Source organism: Poromitra crassiceps (genome assembly GCF_964638095.1).
Source record: "Poromitra crassiceps genome assembly, chromosome: 3".
NCBI lineage: Eukaryota > Metazoa > Chordata > Actinopteri > Beryciformes > Melamphaidae > Poromitra > Poromitra crassiceps.
The window spans coordinates 41,105,191-41,126,866 of NC_139625.1; the positions used below are offsets into that span (position 1 = coordinate 41,105,191).

General features: G+C 42.5%; 2 protein-coding genes across 2 annotated transcripts; both read left to right on the plus strand.

The window, feature by feature from the left end:
- Positions 1 to 434: 434 nt before the first annotated feature.
- On the plus strand, positions 435 to 6,079 carry lrrc74a (leucine rich repeat containing 74A; the record flags this gene model as incomplete). Its single annotated transcript, XM_083633025.1, has 13 exons — positions 435 to 543; positions 901 to 1,076; positions 1,231 to 1,338; positions 1,438 to 1,531; positions 1,821 to 1,870; positions 1,968 to 2,049; positions 2,202 to 2,287; positions 2,375 to 2,569; positions 2,692 to 2,787; positions 3,872 to 4,015; positions 4,316 to 4,420; positions 4,768 to 4,853; positions 5,506 to 6,079. 13 exons carry the CDS (start codon positions 435 to 437, stop codon positions 6,077 to 6,079), a joined length of 1,905 nt encoding a protein of 634 aa, XP_083489151.1.
- Positions 6,080 to 6,533: 454 nt separating this feature from the next.
- Positions 6,534 to 21,650, plus strand: LOC310773109 (uncharacterized protein; the record flags this gene model as incomplete). The annotated part of the gene is made up of 14 exons (XM_083633026.1): positions 6,534 to 6,587; positions 6,692 to 6,865; positions 6,957 to 7,169; positions 7,312 to 7,459; positions 7,549 to 8,360; positions 11,425 to 11,431; positions 12,032 to 12,093; positions 12,180 to 12,347; positions 12,511 to 12,723; positions 12,815 to 12,956; positions 13,044 to 13,816; positions 16,717 to 16,839; positions 17,451 to 17,570; positions 21,627 to 21,650. The coding sequence occupies 14 exons, from the start codon at positions 6,534 to 6,536 to the stop codon at positions 21,648 to 21,650; spliced, it is 3,033 nt and encodes a 1,010-aa protein (XP_083489152.1).
- Positions 21,651 to 21,676: the final 26 nt, after the last annotated feature.

Sequence of the window (21,676 nt, forward strand, 5' to 3'; positions counted from 1 at the left end):
TGATCTTAGATTAAACTATAACTATTAAAGCAGCAGTGGACTATACCATATATTCCCTATCCCCTACTAACCTAACTCTATCACATGTACAATACTGTACTCTCCAAAACCCATATAACATAGGGATAGTCTAAGTATAGGCTATTTGATGGGGCCTACTACCATGCTATTATAGCCGCTAGTTTGCTTGGGATGCTATAAACACAATTTTAACCATAGTGATGTATAAATTATTCATGTCACTAGATGCAACCTCAAGGGTAGAATTACCTGCTGGACAGCACAGGCCTATTTGTTTTCACTGCAGCTGTCACAGCCCACAGGTCGGATGGAGAGAATGAAGAATTAAACTGAAGATCCTTTGTAGGTAGGATTAGGAAGTGTTCAGAAGAACTTCATAGGCCCACTGCTGAAGTTGATCTTGTAGAAGAGCGATGTCGACACTGTCTCTTGATTCCCTCAACTTAAAAGATTATGATTGCCCATCCCCTACACACAACCCAGGCTTGGAGGATGAGTTCGACACAGACTTAGAGGCTGATGGTATGTACTGTATGGTATGGTATGTTCAATTTCCCTCAAGAATCCTTTTAATTAGTGGTTCTCAACCTTATGACTACTGTAGGAGCCATTTCATGGTTTTCTATGCATGAGAGAGGGAGGGAGCCTTGCTCACAGGTTGAGAACCACCACCTAAGATACTAAGCACATTCTGCTGCTCTCACTATAAAGACAACCTCCTAATTCAAATTAATTATAATAATGAGTTAAACACATACAAATTACAATTTAGAATAATACACAAATTGTATTAAGTATTTTCACAAAGTGTTGCTTTGGTTTTCTGTTCATTAATGCAGTGCTGGTCTTGACACTAGAGTCTCTCTTGCTCACTGGCAGAAAGCGAGGAGAGCAACAAGGACCCATCCACTGCTGAAGTGTACCTGCAGGCCTGCAGGTTGATGGGAGTGGTGCCGGTCTCTTACTTCATACAGAACCTAGGCACTCCCACCATGAGCCTCAACCACCATGGGCTAGGACCTTTGGGGGGCAAGGCACTTGCTATTGCCTTGGTGGTAAGTTTGAAATGAATGGCTGGTTATTGTATACGTGTGTGTGTGTGTGTGTGTGTGTGTGTGTGTGTGTGTGTGTGTGTGTGTGTGTGTGTGTGTGTGTGTGTGTGTGTGTGTGTGTGTGTACAGAAAACACTGATAAGTCATTTGTATTTAGACTGACATGCACATCAACACTCTGGAACTGGCAGACAACTACCTCCTGGCTGATGGAGCCAAATACCTTGTGGAGATGCTGAAGGCTAATTTCACCATTCAGCACCTGGTGTGTATAAGCCTTTTCCACTAGAGGGCAGAAGTGCTTTGCAGGTCATGACTGTTGCAGTAGTGTCTGCTGCATAACAGCAACTATGCTTTCTTCTAGGATTTGTCCAACAACCGTCTGCAGTCTGCAGGGGCTGAATGTATTGCTAAACTGTTCCTGGAAAATATTTCAATAAAGTCTATGAAACTTTCAGGTAATTTGCACTGAAGAAACGAGGTTCAAGCCCCCTTGTTGGTAAGCATCCACCCTGCTGAAGTGTCCTTGAGCTTATGCTAGGGGGCTCCATTACAGCACATAGTGCAAGTAAAAAACAAAAACAAAACGGATACATAGTCAAGTAAGTAGATACAAAATCTAGTAGACAGGCAAACAAGTAAATATGTGTAAAGTATGTAAATAAAGCAAACAGTGTAAAACACAATAGAATAGTGCATTAATTGTGGGGGGGTTTTTAACATCCAAGCCATTTTTTTTGTCAACAGGAAATGGATTTACTGAGGACGATGCTAAATTCTTTGCCGATGCCTTAACTGTAAGCGATTAGTGATTATCTACCATTGATCTTTACATTCCATTATCTCTGTCAGGTTATTTGACTAATTGTTATGTTACTAATCTTTCTCCCTTAGACAAACTACAGAATAAAGGAGCTGGACCTGAGCCATAATGAGTTCTGTGGAAGAGGAGGGGAGCATTTGGGACAGATGTTGGGTAAACTTCACTGATCCTAATGTCTTTCCCAGCACTAGTCTGTTTTCCTTCAACAGCATCATGTTACTGTACCAAGCATCAGTAGACACAGTCATGGACAGAAGTGATATTTCTTTTTGTTCTTTTTTCTTTTGTATTTCTCAATTCTACAGCAAACAATGAAGGTCTGGAGGTGCTAGACTTAAGTTGGAATCACCTTAGGATGAAAGGGGCTGTGGCTTTTTGTGCTGGGCTCAAGGTATAGCTATATAAACAATTCATCTGATCTTTGACTCGAAGTACAGCACAGTCATTTGATCACATTTGCATTATTCTCCATATTTAGGTGAATATGACGTTGAAACACCTGGACTTGTCATGGAATGGTTTTGGGAACGAGGGTGCCCTGGCCCTGGGAGAGGCCCTGAAATTCAACAACACTCTGGTGCACCTCAACCTCAACAACAACCGCATCACCAATGAGGGTGTGGGCATCATGTGCAGGGGCTTAGAGGCCAACGACACACTCCGAGTCCTGCTGGTGGGTGGAGAGGTGATATTCAGCCAATAAGGTGGCATTCACTACATCATCAATATGATTGACTGCAGCTAGAGTCTTATTGTGAGGTGTTAAACTACCATGTTTTCTCTATGCTGCCTTAGCTGGCATACAACTCTTTAACAGTAGAGGGAGCACTGGCCCTGGTTAATGTGGTGAGGAACGCACCTAAAACTGCCTTGGAGGAGATCAACATATGTGTGAGTGATCTGATCATCCTGCAACATCTAGTCTAGTCTATACAGCGCTTTTTCACAGTCAAGTCTCAAAGGGATTTACATACCATCATATACATATCATATACCATACATACATATACATACTAAATACATCATATAGCCTACTGTAAACACCAATAACACCAATGCTCAAGTAAACTGACGAGGTTTTGATCACAATTGAAAGCAATCATACCAGCTGTTTCTTCAATGCAATTTTGTTTGCCTATAATCAAGAAAATATTTCATACTATACTAATATTTCATAATGACTAATTGGCCATTTAGTCAGGCCTCGTCCACAAGCCCTAGCTGCTCGAAACCAGTCCCTATTACAAAAATAGGGACTATATAGTGTGTTTGCATTTTCTTTTTACTAGTGTCCAACTTCTCAACTGTTCATTTGATTCATAGTCCACTATAAAATACCCAGAATGCACTGTAATTTCTAGTGAACAGCAAATGTGCTGTACCCTACATTTTCTCCCATATACCACAATGCCATGTGGTCATGTTTACCAAAGGAGAAGAAGAGTGAGGAAATGTCTAAAACGTGTTTGATCGTTCCCCACATACTTCACTATGATAAACAATACATGGGGAATAGTGAATGAGTGAACGGTTCCGAACACGACGAGTTGCAGCCTCTCCTCTCTCTCCCCAGAGGGCTTACATCCTTTCAGTAGCTAATGAATGGAGCTGTCCATGGGGCTGAACGTGTGTTCACTCATTTTGGCCACTAATTAGCCATTTTTGTCATTCAGTCGACCCTAATTACCTAATTAAAAAATCCAGCCCAGTCACTGTCTGCTCAGAACCTGAGCCAAACATGAATTCTGTCAGGTCGACGGTGTTCAAGTAAATGGAAACAGAGACACACAGAGATACGTAGGTTTGCTCATTTATGTGTAAGATACTTCATATTCTTCATATCTCAAAAATTACATAAAACACGGCCCCATATAGGTATACTATCTGTATACTATCTTGTCAATGGCACTAAGATTACTATTCTTTGGTCACTGCAGGATATGATGTATGTATTTTGTTGTGTTTATCTGAGCAGAACGTGCTGGTGAATGTGAACTTTGTGCAGCTGTTGGAGCTGACATGTCAGGAGCATCCCACTCTGGATGTTCAGTACGGAGGGGTAGGAGGCTTCATCGCTAAGAAAGCTCCAAAACGCATCGATCCAATGAAAGTCATCCAGGTCTGTTTGGTCAGCTATTATGAAAACATACAGGCCTTACAATTTGAAATTAAGGGATCTGCTTCAAACATTATATATGCATTATGAAACATTGTTTAAATCTCATATTCATGTCATATATTTCAAAGATACATATTTTCCTTTCTAAATTTATTATTTCATAAAGCATTTTACTTGCAGATCATCTAATAAGACTATAGGTACTGAAACATCTAATTGTTGCTTTTGTTTGCTGTATATTTTGTATGAAAGGAAAATATTACACAGTGGTCAAAAAGCCTTCTCACAATCTTTTTGAAGGATTATCTGGATGAACGCAAACTGCGCCTGTGGGATTTCTTTCGGAACATTGATAAAGACGGCACCATGCGAGTCCCCGTCGCTGACTTCAGGAAGGCGGTGCAGGTTTCCAACTCAATGTTGATTTATCAAACTGCCCAGAGCCTGTGGCATTTGGAGGGACTGCTGGACTGATGAATTTCCAATGGCACAGAATAATATGAAACTACCCTCTGAGGTCACTCATGGATGGGCTCTCTTTCAGTCACATTCACAAATGTTTCCTGATCCTATAGGCGGCCATATAGAAAATGATGAATCATTAAAAGCATATTGCAGCAAAAAACACCAAAGAATTGCATGCAAGAGTAAAAAACAATACTGTAAAGGTGTAGCTTCTGATTCTCTATTTTATCAGCCAGGCAATATTGATAATAATCTGGAGCTCTTTCCTTTTGTTACGGGGAAACCAGCAATCCAGCATCCCCTTGGATCGACACCAGATTGAGGAGCTGATTCAGAGACTTGATCGTGACAGGACAGGAATGGTAGACTACAGGTGAGCAGGTCCCACACTGCTTGATTATAGTCACACGTCAGCTCATCTAATTGCTGCACAAAGTAAGCCTATGTGTTGAGGTTTACTGCCCTACAAGCTAAAAGGCAGTAACTGTGTAAGACCAAGACTGACTGAAACTGAGGAAAAATAATTTAATTATCGAAAGCGAAGAAATCCAGAAGGAGGCGGTAATGCAACATAAAGGATGCCAACTGCCATAAAACACCACAGAAGAAGAAGAACATAATTATCTTCTTTATCTCCAATGAGAAAAGTATTCTTGGTACATTAGTGGATAATATATTATATATACCCAAACTTGAGTCATATTGCTTTTGACCTCATATAGAGGTCAAAAGAACACTGAATGATGATGAGGATGTGCATCCCTGTACACAATCATTCATTATCTCTGTCTTATCTCTGTTTGACTGATGGTGTACTTAGGTGAAGGTTGTTTCAATTATGAGCTTACAATTTGTCCAGATCCTTGCCTTGACTGATATGTAAAAAACAACAACAGTGTTGTTAACGTGTGATGCTGACAGATGGTACAGAGAGGGGCAGTTAGTGATCTGTTTGCTATCCGCAGGCCTTGCTACGCCAAGCAGTGTGAGATGCTGATAGTGAGTTGTGTGATATTTGTGTGCAGGGGACTGGCGGACACAAGGAAACAGATGATGAGGAATCACCGACGGCAGCTGCGGAAGGTCGAGTCACGTCAGAAGAAGGAGAAGCAGAAGAGCGATCGCATCCTCAAGACCTTCCAGAGTGCCATGGAGGCGGTTACACCACGCGGTTCCCTGGTCATTTCCCCGGGAGGTGCCAAAGAGGACTCCAGTGGTCCACAGCACTTCTCTGCCACCCCTCTGAGCTCCTGGCACCACATTGTCATGTCCAACAGCCGCTACTCCGTCACCAACCTGAGCACTGAGCATGTCCACCTGCCCATGCTGGGAGGCGCCTCCCATCGCCGCCCCAATTCCAGTTCCCCCGCGATGCTCTCCTACTCCCAGCACAATCTGCTGGATGACTCCCCCCGCAGTACAGCAGGCAAGCCCATCTCTGCCCAGGGTGTCCACTCTGATCCAGAGGACCACCTGACCAGGTCCAGGCCTGCTCTTAATGACAAGCCAGCACCTAAAGCCAAAACCAAAACCAAGAAAAAGAAAAGTAAGAAACGTGTGAATAAAGACTCACAGAAGACTACACAAACCCACAAGTGACTGTATCCAACAACATGCTTGCATTATTGTAATTCTTTTTGATCAATGGCTACTTTGTTACGCACAATTACTTAATAAAGATTACTTGATAAAGAGAGAAAACAATTTTCAATATTCATTCAGTTAGTAAAACAATTGTCTCTCAGTCTATAATTTTACTTTACTACTGAGTACACATCCAATGGAAACCAAACATTTCATAACACCTGGGAACTTTGTCAGCTACAGATCCACCCATCAGTGATTCTTCAAAGCTGATACGCACTCAAACATTATTGCATCCTGTCAAACAAACATCCCAGCAATTAATATCTGTTTGGGATGTCATGCCATTTGCCTTTGCTGACAATGCTGTGAACGGGGACAGGTGCTGCGTCCTTCAGGATATTTAAAAAGCCTATATAAGCCACAAAGATCCAGCCATTTCAATCAGAACCACTTTGACTGCACCAGAATGATCGGCACTCTACATTTCTTTGCTCTGTTTAGCTCTGCGGTGGCCTGGGGGGTATGTATGACACCACTCACATCCACTGATTCATCTTATTCTTTCAACCTCTGCCTACATTGGAGGTATAAGCTGAGCCCTCTCTTCATGTGACCCTCTCTCAGCGTGTAGGCCTGTGGGGTGGTGGGAGTGAAAGGAATGGTACAGCAGGTGGAGGTGGGAGCCAGTGCACCTGCGATGCCTTCCTGCCTAGTTCCACCTTCCCCGTGAAAGACCTGGTGGCAGTAGAGCAGGCCGCTGTGGAGATCTCCCACAAACTGGAGCTGGAGATGGGCAAGGTACTCGGGTGTATTGACAGCATCTGCAATAGTTGATACACAGTGTAAGTGAGTTTTATGATGAATGAGTTTTATCTTTACTCTATTTCAGCTGGAGACCTATGAGACTAAGCTGACGGCATATGCAGAGAAGATTATAACCCTGACAGTGGAAATTGAGAAGATTGAGAAGAACCCGGACTCTTACACTGAGGCCCACTTGGAGGGAGTGAAGGTGGAGATTAAACAAGTGGAAGCTCTGATTGTGGAGCTCCAGGCCTCCATTCAGGGCTCCACCACTGTCTTTGAGTCTCTGCGTGTACAGGTAAGTCTCAAAACTGCTCTAATATCACTTTTCAAGAGCAGATACAACAATTTCTATCAACAGAGGTGAAGGATCACAAATGCGTTATGATGGTGGCGCATTGGATGCGAATTGTTAGGGCCAACTGTGTGTTTGCTTTCAGATCACAATCATGGTGGCGACCCTGACCAAGCTGGAGAAGACCTATGACAAGAACCTGGTTCTGGTGACACGCCGTGAGTACATCGAGATCCAGCTGCAGCTGGAGGAGTGCGAGAGACGCCACCAGGAGCTCTTCAACCCCAACATCGGTGAGAACATTCACACTGTAATACACATCCAAGTGCCGGCCTGTCTGCCGACTCTACTAACTCTATACTCACTCTTCTTCTCTCCCCAGGCTCCTGTGCACACACAGGTATCATCAGGATCAGCAAGCCCATCGTCAGCCAGCTCAATGCCCATCTAAGTACTAGCTACAGATTTGGAGGTTGGGGGAAAGATTCAAAACCTCTTCCTGATAGAGAGTCTATGTACTGGTACTCTGGGTATACGAGTGGCTCGATTGTTGACATTAGATTCTACACTAACTACAAGAATCTCATTTTGAGAAACCCCTTTCAGCATCACAATTTAAACAACGGCTGGTATGGTACAGGGAACAATTTCCTTCTTCGTGATAATACTCTGTATTATCAGAGGAACAACCCATTTAGTATGGCCAAACTGAATTTCACCACACTGAATTATGAGTACAGGGTGGTTGCCAAGGCTAGCACCAGATTCTCCTATGCTCACTCAACCAATCAGAACTTTGACTTTGCCGCTGACGAGACCGGGCTGTGGGTGACCTATGCTACGGAGGAGAACAATGGCCGGATGGTCATTGCTAAAATTAATGAGCCTTCTTTTGGGATAGAGGAGGAGTGGCAGACTAGTGTGTACAAACCAGGAGTGAGCAACGCCTTCATGGTGTGTGGGGTTCTCTATGCAGTTAGAAGCATTGATACCCAAACTGACGAAATATTTTACAAGTTTGACACCAAAACCAAACAAGAGAGCTATGTCAGTGTTCTCTTCGAGAGGTTCCAGGGGTCCTACACCAACCTGGACTACAATCCCACTGACCAGAAGCTCTACATGTACAATGATGGCTACTACGTGAACTACCATATGTGGTTTAACCACACAGCAAAAGCCATTGGGGAATCAGCATCCCTCTTGATCTGATCATTAGGCCTATCTGTGGTTTACTGAAGTATCACATCTTTCACTGAAACAACAATCATCTCTCACTTCATTTAACGTAGCACATCTATCACTCTTCTACTGCATTGTCAATAAATTCTCTCTTGAGCATTAGAATTGTGTCAAGTGTTTCCTTGTGCAAACCCTCATGAGACTGAGTGCATTATTTTCTAATGAACAAAAGTGACAGCATTGCTATTATGTATTGATACTTAGATGCACTTCACTCTCACTTCACTGACTTCGGTCACTCATTCTACTGCCTTATCTGACTATACTGAACAAAAATATAAACGCAACACTTTGGTTTTTGTTCCCATTTTTCACTAGTCAAAATAAAAGATCTAAGACTTTTTCTATGCACACAAAATTCTTATTTCTCTCAAAATTATTTCACAAATGTGTCTAAGTCCGTGTTACAGTAGTGAGCACTTCTCATTTTCTAAGATAATCCATCCACCTGACAGGTGTGGCATATCAAGATGCTGCTTACACAGCATGACTATATTACACAGCATGACTATATTACACAGCATGACTATATTACACAGCATGACTATATTACACAGCATGACTATATTACACAGCATGTACACAGCATGACTATATTACACAGCATGACTATATTACACAGCATGACTATATTACACAGCATGTACACAGCATGACTATATTACACAGCATGACTATATTACACAGCATGTACACAGCATGACTATATTACACAGCATGACTATATTACACAGCATGACTATATTACACAGCATGTACACAGCATGACTATATTACACAGCATGACTATATTACACAGCATGACTATATTACACAGCATGACTATATTACACAGCATGACTATATTACACAGCATGACTATATTACACAGCATGACTATATTACACAGCATGACTATATTACACAGCATGACTATATTACACAGCATGACTATATTACACAGCATGACTATATTGCACAGGTGTGCTTTTGGTCACAATAAAAAGCCACTCTAAAATATGCAGTTTGATCACACAACACACAATGACACAGATATTACAAGTTGTGAGGGAGTGTGCAATTGGCATGCTGACTGCAGGAATGTCCACCAGAGCTACTGCCTGTGACTTGATGATCAATTCACTACCATAAGTTGTCTCCATTGTGTTACGCTGCGTCCAAATGGACTTGTGAGCTTGTGCTGACGACATGGTTATGACGTGGTTATGACATGGGAAGTCATGTACATCATGATATTGTGAACTCTGAGCCTTCCGAAAATGTCCGCACCTGTGCAATAATCATGCTGTTTAATCAGCACCTTGAGATGCCACACTGTCAGTTGGATCAGGGCGTCACTTTGTGTTGAAAAGTGGTGGGGACATTGTGACGGCCCTCCCCCTCTGCCTGTGGCTGACACCTCCCATCAGCTGCCTGTGGCTGACACCTCCCATCAGGGGAAGTGATTGGCAGAGTGGGGCAGGTCGTCAGCCTAACCTTCCTCACCTGGGTGTTGATAGGGAAGCAGGCTATAACCCTTCTGCCTAGTTTACACTACAAGACTTTCCCCCGATTTTACACAGGATTTCCAGTTGGGCTCAGTCTGTCTTTGTTGACTCTAGTCTGCAGTTGTTGTCTGCAGTTGTTGTGCCAGTCGGCAGCAAAATCTGTTAGTTTAGTGGGTACAGTGTAAACTGCCTCCTGATGCCAGTTGGAGCCACAAAGATTAAATCAAACGTGTTTGAATTTCAAAGTGAAAAGTCTTGTAGTGTATACTGCCTCCTCTGAATCAGTTGTGTAGTGTATTTCAGTCAGTTTTTTCAGTCGTGATAAAAAATCTTAATGAACCAGTCTTGTAGTGTAACTCCCCAGTCTTTTCATAATCAGTTAAGATTTTCAGTTAAGTCTTCTAGTGTATCACTAGCCTGATATTCAGACTGCATCATCAATTCATAAACTCATTTCCAAATTCACAACTGTGGAGTGGGCGTGGCTTCGAAGGTCTGGAGCCAGGCTAGTGTATCACAGGCATAACCTGACTTCTTTCTCCCTCCTCTCCTCCTTTTTGAGCTGCTGGTCCCAGGTCTCAGGGTTCCTGCTGTATTCTACTTTTACATTCTCACACACACACACACACACACACACACACACACACACACACACACACACACACACACACACACACACACACACACACACACACACACACACACACACACACACACACACACACACACACACACCACACTTGACTCATCCATACACTGCAGACATGACTGATGCCTGACATTTATTCATACTGGTGCATTTTTGGGGGGTTGTTTTTGGTTTATTTTGGGTTACTTACATTTAAATAAATTACTCTGTATTTGAATTGATGTATGGACTCCCTTTTTGTCACTCACTACACCCGGTTTGTGACAACATAAAGGCTTAAATAAATACACGACTTCCCCAGTCATAACCACGTCATAACCATATGTCATAACCACGAGCTAACAAGTTCCATTTGAAGGCAGCATAACACATTGCAGACGGCTTATGGTCGTGACATGAACATTCAATTCATGGGCAACAGCTCTGGTGGACACATTCCTGCAGTCAGCATGCCAATTGCACACTTTCTTACAACTTGCATCATCTGTGTCATTATGTTGTGTGACAAAACTGCACATTTTAGATTGGCCTTTTATTGTGACCAGCCCAAAGCACACCTGTGCAATAATCCTGCTGTTTAATCAGCATATTCATGCCACACCTGTCAGGTGGATGGATTATCTTGGCAAAGGAGAATTGACTGACATGGATTTAAACACATTTTGTGAACAAAATTCGAGAGAAATACCGGCAAGTCTTTTGTGTGCATCGAAAAAGTCTTAGATATTTGATTTCAACTCGTGAAAAATGAAAGCAAAAACTAATGTTTATATTTTTTGTTACATTCAAAGTACACTAGCACTTGGTGCCAAGATTGTCATACCACTGGCTATGTTTATTTGAATACGTTTGAATATGTTTTTCTCTCTTGATTGAATAGCTCATTGGTGACATGTGAAAGTGAGTTTTTAATGTATATTAAAGTCCAAAATGGTTCCAATCTGTAATAGTTGCATTCAAAGTAATTAGACATATGGCTTATTTTTCTTTTTCTTTTTTGTCCAAATTTGTTTAAATTGTGGATTCGGGCTTCAGATTCAGAACTAACAGTTACTGTGTGACTGCCACTGTCTGTATTGGTGCCAATAATACATCTCTCTGGCATACAAAACATATTCTGGCTGTGGATTTGCTGAGCAGCTAATCACTTTTTGTCTCCAGTATGTGATCTCGCCACATAGCACTAGCTAAACCAAACCCAGCTAGCAGCCCATAAATGTCACAAGGTGTAGCCAGAAATAACAACATATGACACTTTTCTCATCCACACACTATGCACACATCATAAACACAACGGGCGGATGCCTCTAATGTTTACACCAAAAGATGAGAATAATTATCATATGTGTCAAAGGACATCTGTGTGTAATTCCAGGTAGTAATAAATACGAGAAGAGGAAAGGTGTCTGTAATTATCTGATAAGAGTCGTCTTTAAAAGCCCTCTGAGCAGGCCACTGAAGAGACACAGTTTGAGAGCTAAACTGAGACATGATGCTTACAACTCTACTGCTGCTCCTACCAGTCCTCAGCCCTGCTGTGGCTTGGATAGTAAGTACGTTTATTTTCTATCATTACACATGCAGATGGATTACAGTGGTTCTCACTCAGTACACTTTGTTGAAATCTTTATTCAGCCAGTGGAGGACTGGGGGTCTGGTAATGTGACTGCGTCGGTGGGTGATTCCGGTCAGTGCCTTTGCCATGTGAACCTGCCTGACACAAGCTTCCCTGCCGACCGGGTAGAGCACATGCAGCAAGTCACAAAGGATTTGATCATAGAAGTGGACATCCAAATCAACAAGGTACTGTAGGACGGAAAGAAATCATGGACTACATTACACTAGTCCGATAAAAGAATGGGTTCATAGCATTCAAACATTATAGCCCAGTACAGTGTACCATTGAAAATGTAAGAGAAACGTTATTTCTGTTTCACCATGATAACGAAATGTGTGTCTCCTTCAGATGGTGAGCTACAAGGACAAGTTGGAGATCTTTTTGGGAGAATTGAAGGAGCTGACTGTCAGAGTGGCAATGCTGGAGAGTGATGCTGACAAGTACATCAAACTGGACTTTGAGCTCCTCAGGATTGAGCTGAGAGAGTTTGAGTTCCTGGTGTCCCAACTGAAAGAGTCCCTTAACTCATCCTCACCCATGTTTGACAATCTGTACACTGAGGTAAAAGAGCCATTTTGAACCCACAAACAACATAGAGGTGCCATTGCTGAAACAATGGGTTTCCATTCAATTTGACGTGTGTTTTTCTTAGATTCACAACATGAGCCTCATTGTGGACCAACTGGAGACTTATGACAAGAGCAACCTGGACGTGATCCGCATTGAGTTTGCTAAACTGCAGAAGAAACTGGAGGAGTGCCAGAAGGAGCAAGAGTTCCTCAAGCCGGATATCGGTAAGCCAGTCAGCAGATCATAGTGCTGGACAAACGTCCACAGATAAGACATGGACAGTGTGTCAACAATTGTCTTCTTTTTCCCAGGCAACTGCAATCACACAGGCATCGCCGGTCTCAGCAAGCCCACTGTCGTCCAGCTGAACGCTCACTTGAGTGCAAGTTACAGATTTGGGGGCTGGGGAAAAGACTCCAAACCTATTCGAGGCCAAGAATCAATGTATTGGTACGGTGGGTACAACACTCCCACCGTGCACAACTTCTATTTTTACGCTAATTATGATAAACTGATTCTGAGGTCCGAGTTTAAAAACCATGACATACCAAGTGGGTGGGATGGTACCGGGAACAATTACATTGTTCATGGTAACACCGTGTATTACCAGCACAACACACCATTCAGTATGTCCAAATTGAATCTGACCACTTCCAAATACGATTACAGAGTGATCCCACAAGCCAGTCAAAGGTTCACGTACAGTTATTCAGAGAATCAGAACATGGACTTTGCAGCTGATGAGAAAGGGCTGTGGGTCATGTATGCCACAGAGCAGGCCATGGGTAAAATAGTCATTGCTAAGATAGACGAGCCGTCCTTTGGCATTGAGGATGAATGGAACACCGGTGTGTACAAGCAGCTGGCAGGCAATGCTTTCATGGTGTGTGGAGTCATGTATGCCACTAGATCGCTGGATCTGAAAACAGAGGAGATCTTCTACTCGTACGACACCCAAACCGGGGAGGAGAAACACCTCAGCATTCACTTTGAGAAGTTCCAGGAGTACTACTTCAACCTGCACTACAATCCCACTGATCAGAAGCTCTACATGTATAACAACGGCTACTACGTTTCCTACAATGTGAAGTACAAGAAAGATTAGGTGTCACCTCTTTGTGATTGATACCATTGATCTGTATTTAGGCTACGGTCTTTGTCACTAAGCTAAGAAGCTGCAGGGACCTTCTGCTGTCTTTTCCTTAAATAAAATCAAACTGAAGCATTCAAATGGCCTGGTTTATTTCATGCATAAACTGACTATACTATCATACAACTGATGTACAACAATGGAAACGTGTATATTATACGTAAAGCACTTCCCGATCCAGCTAATGTTACAGAAAAAACATACACTACAACAATCTATATAAATTTGGCAATGTGGACTCTGTCTGTCTGTATGTTTGTTTCAAGAATTCGGGCTGAAACTTTCAGGAAGTGTAAAAAGCACCCGTGCGGGTGACCTGACGGAGCCAGATTTTTTTTATTGGGGCAGATTAATTGCCCTAAGCCTGGTTGCCCAAAGGCTGAGGCTATAGTTCAGTAATGATGTCATCAGTGATGTCATCAGTGATGATGTCATCAGTGAGTGATGTCATTGGTTGGTTGACAGCGGTGGAGCTGCAGGGCGGGGGAGGCCGCGCAGCGGCCGAGCTGCAAGCTGCAGGGCAAACTCGGCGAGCTGCGTGCGAGATGCCTAGTTTGTATAAAATCCAATATGCCATCAGTTGACACTACACACAATGCATCCTAGTCATATTTATGTCTCTGTCCAGAGAGATTTCTGATGAAGACCACAGTAGAATAAGATTCAATTCTTGAATCACCAACAATACAAGAAACCAGTAGTCACAGGGGTCACAGGTCACAGCAGCCAGACCGCTCGACCATACTACAGTCGCCTAGTCAGGTGGTAGGCCTGGTTTAGCAAGCGATTTTGTCCAGTGACCACAGTGTTGTGTGCCCAGCAGGGGGCGCTGCAGTGGAGGTACAGAGCAGGCAGGCTGAAGGCCAGCAGCGTTGGAAGAAACCATGGATGTATTAAAAAGAGCATGCTTACCAAGAGATTTCATTCATTTCATTTATTTTCCCATATACATTTAGTAAAATGCTTATAAAAATAGTTTTACTTGGTCAAACCAAACAATTCAGGAGAGACCATAGACCATTTTCACTCAGACCAAAATGGAAAAACATAGAAAAAAGATTTTTCTAAATCCACCGTTGATTCTTTGTTTTGTCTGATGAAATATCTTAGTAAGCTATTTTTAATTGATGTTTAAAACTGCCTGCTGCAGCTTTAACACAGTTGAGAAATTGGCCCAGAGCCAGAGGTTTATGCTAATGTCATATTTAACAAAAACAAATAGTTAGATTCCTTGACTTCCGGTGTGTTTTGAAGGCGCAGACAGTTGAGTGACAGGTAGTCTACAGTCTCACGTGGTCAGACCCACCGTCACGGTCGACGTCATCTACAGCTGGTACTGCAAGACTACAGGTAGGCTACAGTGATTGACAACCTCCGCAACATACCAACGTTTTTACTTCGAAGACACGACGATTGATTGCTTAAATATGGAAAAAGAAAAGGTAAGACAGGTTTATTTATGCCCAGGTAATATATTTATGCAAGTTATAACTAGCGTTAACTAACAAACCTAATTGTGCACAAAGTCGACCAACTAACGGTTCAGGTTCGGTCGCTGATGCTGGTTAATTTTCTTTTTAGAAAGACGAGACCATTTTTAGCCTTTGGGCCTTTGGGATGAGGGTGTAGCCTACTGTGAACAGAACAAATTATAGAACTGAATTGAAGTGAACAATCTGATCCCCCCTGAACTGTATTTATGGTGAATGCTTTTTGGTGTGTTTATACTGTTTCGCGTTGTCTGTGGGCTTCTGTAACGTTAGCTAGCAAGTTAACGTTAGCTAAGTAACGTTAGCTCGCAAGCTAACTAGTTCTTCTCATTATAAAAGTTATCAGTGTTGCAACAGTGCGTTAATTTACCTTGATCCGTGTCTACGCCGTGTTTCTACGCCGTGTTCACTCCTTAAATTGAGGGAATTGGGCAGGGTTCGATTTATAATCTGAGATTTGTGGGGTGGGCGTGGGGGTGGGGGGCTCTAAACGCCCGGCAGGAGTCTGCGCAGCCTCGACTTGGAGCCTTGCCGCAGACGAGCGGCGACAGCGAGACTGCATACTCGAACGTAACTCGTCCAAAACACGTCAGGTGTATGCTTTGATGGGGTCTCAGACTCCTTATGGGAGCTCAGTCTCCATTGGTCCCCACATAACTCGAACCCTGGGAGAAAGTCCTTGAAAAGTCCTCGAATTTGATGTTTAAGAAGGTGTGCTCTGTATTGACTGCTCAATGATTACATCATCATCAGTATATGGCTCTGTCTGTCTGTCTGTTTCTCTGTCTGTCCCACTGATGACATCATCAGTGATGTCATACATTCTAAGTACAAAAGGGACTTGATATTTATCTGACTTGTATTAATTATTGGAGCTGCAATACTTTGAACTGTATCGAGATGCATCATGGAATCGAATTGAATTGAATCGTTGACAGATGAATCGTAATCGAATCGAATCGTGAGCCCAGTGAAGATTCACAGCCCTAACCCTACGCGTGCGCCAATAGGGCAGGCGAGGGCGGCCATACAACAGCTGAGCTGCGGGCGAGTGATGATGTCATCAATGATGTCATCGGTGATGATGTCATCAGTGATGTCATACATAGGCATTGTGACATCATTGTGACATCACTGATGATGTCAGACTGAGGGAGAGAGCTGCGTATGTGAGCCGCAGGGCGAGCCTAGGAATCGAGTGCGCGCCTAGTTATTTTAAGTTACTGCACTACATTATGGATTTTATGTGCAACAATATCCAGAGGGTTTTAAAATTGAATACACATTTTCCAGCTCTATGTAGGAAATAAACCAGGGGATAATTCTCTAATCATTGTTTTGCAGAACCAGAACCAGAGGCTACCAATTTTCCACCTCGGGGCCCTGCTGAGGGCCTATCGGCTGGCTTCAGAAACCGAGTGGAAGGCTGTCATCAGCGACAATAACCATGTTGTCATCGTGAAGAAGGTAGGCACTGATGTTGGATCCCTATTACACTCCACTTGCTGCGAGCTACTTTGCACTATATCTCAGGTTTATATACTATATTATCATATTTATCATCATATTTATTCATCTTATAGCATGCAATTTTCATTTTATACTGTGCAACTTAGTGGTCACAATATTTTTCAGTATTTGTAGTGTGCATAGTGTATAACTTGTTTATGTCACTCGTTCACACCTGTCTTGTACCTGTAGCGTGAATTTCCCATGTGTTGAATTAATAAACTCTATCTTATCTTATCTTATCTTATCTCAGATTCCTCTTCCAGTTCCTGTCCCACAGGACATTCAGCTGACAGGTGGGTGCTACACATCAGTGGTGGATGAGTTGAGCCCCCCCTCACTCACACTCTCACTCACACACACACACACACACACACACACACACACACACACACACACACACACACACACACACACACACGCTCACTCACTCACTCACTCACTTACAAACATCATTAATGGATTAATCAGTTATTCAATCAAACCTTGAAGGAATCATCATGATAATATTTCATTGTAATGTCATGCCATGTTTAACCCCTCAGTGTTTTCTTTCTCTCTCTCCACAGAAAAGCCTTCCTCTGCTTTATCAGTGTGTGCTCCACCTCAGCACCTCCACCCCAGCAAACAAGCCCCACCTGATCCCAGCCCATTCTGCCCGAGCCCGGGTCCAACCAGACATCTTCTTAGTAAGTTGGCTGTTTATCTAAACTTTATCCATGTTGTCTGTTCAGTCTTGAATACATGAGGCTTCAAGGTTACAATGTTATAACATTCTGTTTATCACACCCAATATTACACCAATTATATATAAAAAGGTATAGTATATAATTTATATCTGACCAAATCCAATCATTTTATTATTATTACAGAGACCAAGAGGCCAAGCCAGGCCAGGGCGCAGCTGTGGAGTAAATCTATGAAGCAGTGTCTCATCATCCACAGGAGCAGGCCAGCATGGCAGCAGAGCCGAAGCCACTGAGACTTCATTTTATTTTCACTTTGTATTGTTTTTGTTTATATTTTTTCAGTGCAATGAATTGTTCTTTCATTGAATATATGCCACCTCAGAAAGAGCAAGGGGCTGTTCAACCTACAGGGTTTTAGTTGTTTTAAGTATGTTTACTACTTTTCAGTTTGCAGAGTTTATTATTTAATAATAAAATAATATTTTGAGAAATCCTGGTAGCTTGAACTCTATGCACAACATGTAATTCCTATCTTCACCACAAGGAGTCGCACAACAGCCCACAGGTCCACTCTAGAGGGCGAAGTGTCTGAGTGTGTTTGAATAAGAGAGTTTTCTGAACATAATCACATACAATCTTTCACTCACTTGCTTCAAACTGACATTGTTGCTACACTGTCTTTGTACTTGGTGTCTGGTTATAGCCTATGCAGGTTTTAACCTGCTAGTGAAAACAAAGTGCTCACAATGTGAGCCTCACATCTCCAACATTACTTTACATCATTACATTAATCTCTTCTTACACTTCAACAGATTCAAATACCAATCATTTTACATGCATGTCCTATGATAATGTAATATTTTTATATTCACTGGTGCCTTGAAGGTTACAACAACAGGTGTAGAAGTTGTAAACTCTTATGACTTAATGTTTTTGCCGGAACAACCCAGTCAGTATACTATGACAATCTCCTGGCTGACTTGGCCAAGCACCGGGTCATCCATCCAGCAGTCATTCACTCTTCTGGCCTTCTTGATGAACTTCACTACCACCTGTATATCATGAAAATAAAGAGGCCACATCATCACCATGATGTCCCCTTGCAAAACTGTTTTAACATTATTTTAGTAAATTCTTGAACAGAGAAATGCTACACACTGTATATGCACACAATAGTAAATTAATATTGAAATATAGAATACAGCACTGACTAGACTTGGTTTCAAATGATTGAGGCAGTATATGTAAGAGAGAGTAAATACAAGTAAACGGGAGCCTGAGTTATTATGTAGCTGTGAATCATCACACTACAGCTGCAGAGCATCAGAGATGGACAAATTAATAGTTTTTGCTCCCTGCTGATTGTACTGCACAGTTCCACAGGAAACTTGGACTGTCGTGTTAACTTGAATTCAGGCTCGGTCAATTAATTAATTTTGAGCCATTGCCCCAGCTGAATCCTCATAGAAATAAATCAGACTGAAAACTAGCTGGAAAGAGAAATTGACAAAAATATATCAGAGTCAGTTTAGAGATGATAAATGACTATTTTATACAACATAATTTAAAACAAATCTTGTCATGAATGAACAACTAATACTTCCTGTTACTTCTGTCTTTTGCTTGTGCGTTGAACCATACAGTATTGTGTTAACTAATCATAATGGCAAAAATCCAAACAACTCAGCAGTGACGGGAAGTATCTGTCCTGAATTTGTGAGCCTGATACCTTCTCAAGACATTGGCATTCAACATGATCATGTTCACATCCAGTAACAACACATACATTAACATTGTACAATCTGTACAAACCTCTTCTCCTTATTGAGTGACTTTGTCTTTCACATTATCTAATTAAAACCATTGTATTTTCTTGCAACTGATGGGGAATTGGATAGTCATTGCTATGATAGATGAGAAATCATTTGGTATTGAGGATGAATGGACCACAAGTGTGTTCAAGCCACCAGCAATGTGTTCATAGTGGGCGTGGAGTCCTGTATGCTACTAGGCCAGGAGATTTCAGAAAAGAGGAATCTTCTACTTGATGCCCCCTCTGCATGATCTGCTGTATAGTGATTGGTACAAATTATCTTTTTTACTTTCTTCACTGACAGTCTCTCTGACACTGAACATGTAGTACATAGATTATGTTGTCATGATCTCTTGTTTCTGAAGAAGAAAAAACATCTAATTTGAGCATTCAAACAAATGTGCTGTTTTGATTAATTTCGAATAGATCTATTATACAAAATATGACACTCACTGAGGAATATTTGCAAATAGACAAATATATGCAAATAGGTGCACAAGACTGACTCATGTGTCTGTTTGGTCCTTTAAGTTTAGACCCCTCCCATCCTGCTCTTTGGGTAAGGTTGCAGCATCTAATAGCCTACCGCTCAGCCTCTCTCCCTCTCACCCCCTCCTCTCCCCCGGCCATGCTGGGACCACTACTCCCCCCCTTCTGTAAACTGGACCTCCCTTGGGGGGAGGGGGAGGGGGGGGGCTGTCTTTTGTGCTCTGGTAGGAGCCTGGCTCCATCTGGTACTGAGGACCAATGCAAATCACAGCAGATTATGGATTGCCAGGGTGATCCCTCCATTCACAGTGGAAGTACAGTAGGCATTAAAGAAACTACAGTATAATTCTTGTAGGAACTGAACACATTCTCACGTGGGTTTTGCAGTAATTATTCTAAATCCACTGTGCCACACGGTACAAAAGCTGAACACAATCCATTTTGCAAAAGAAACTTCATCTGTGGCGGAAATAGCCTGCGGTCACAGGACGAAACCAGCGCTGTCTCTTTAAATGGGCCAGCATCTGTCAGGATGAGAGGGGGAGAAGTGAGTGCCTTGTGTGAAATGGTACCCTTAGTGACATCATGCTCAGCCAATAGGAAACCTCCCCTGAGCTCTCTCCTCCTCCTCTGGTCCTGCCTGGGATGATGTGTGCTGCTGAGACACGGCTGCTGCTGCTGGGGCGGAGGGTCCAGGACATGCTCGCCTCACATCAGGTAATGTGTGAGTGTGTCTATCTGTGTGTGTTCTTCGGTTTTCACTGCTATTGGCTTATTTTTGTAGTTATTACACTGACTATCTCGTTGGCGGTGGAGGTGCACATTGGGGAGATGATGGTGTGATGATGGAGGAGAGGGAGTGAAGATGGCTGTGTGCGTTTCATAACACTCCGTGACTGTAACCAAGATGGTGTGTGTGTGTGTGTGTGTGTGTGTGTGTGTTTATGATGTTTGTGTTCCAGTCTTTAATTGAATTGAGGGAATAGGAACAGTATATTTTATATCAGTGGGATGCTTTCAAATCAGCATTTGCCTACACTGCAGTGCTTTGCTAATGACCTTTCACAATGTACCAAAGAATTATAGCATACTGATTGTAAGGATTCTTGTCAGCAGAGAATTTTTTTGCCTCTTGGAATAGAACCATTCCATGTGATGTGTGCATGTGTGTGAGGGTTTGAGAGCATGTGCCTAAGTGTGTTTGTGTGCAGTAGATTATTACTGTATAGCCTACTATATCGAGATTGCTGTGTCAGCACCTTCTCCAGTACAGCATTTACATGTTCATCCTACTGTATGGATGTGAAACAAGATGATAACATTCTACTTTACCTGAAGAAAAAGATGCTGACAGTGTCTCAGTGCTCTGAGTTATCATATACGTTTGGAGCTCTGCCCCCGTCCATTCATCAGTAGCCTAATAGTAGCCACAAGCTTATGCTCACTTCCTGTGCCAGTCTGACGGTTAACTCTTTGTTTGATGCTGGCTCAGATCACCATGCTCTGCAGCAAAGACTTCAGCCCTGGTGTCACTGGGGGCAGGCACACACTGAGACCAGTGGCAACACACAGAGATGAATCCCGCTGGTGATAAGACCTGGGAGCAAAGGTGAGCCAACCTAAACAGCAACACTGACATTTATGCTTTATGGAGAGGAGCCAAACATGAGCAGCACTTTAACGTAGAACAGCTGCCTGTAGATTTGGTTTCTGTTTCTAATTTTAATGAGGCTTTGTGTCATATGACTGTTCAGCCTCAGACCATCTGCAACATCTGAATCTGTGCTAGTTAGATCGACAGTGG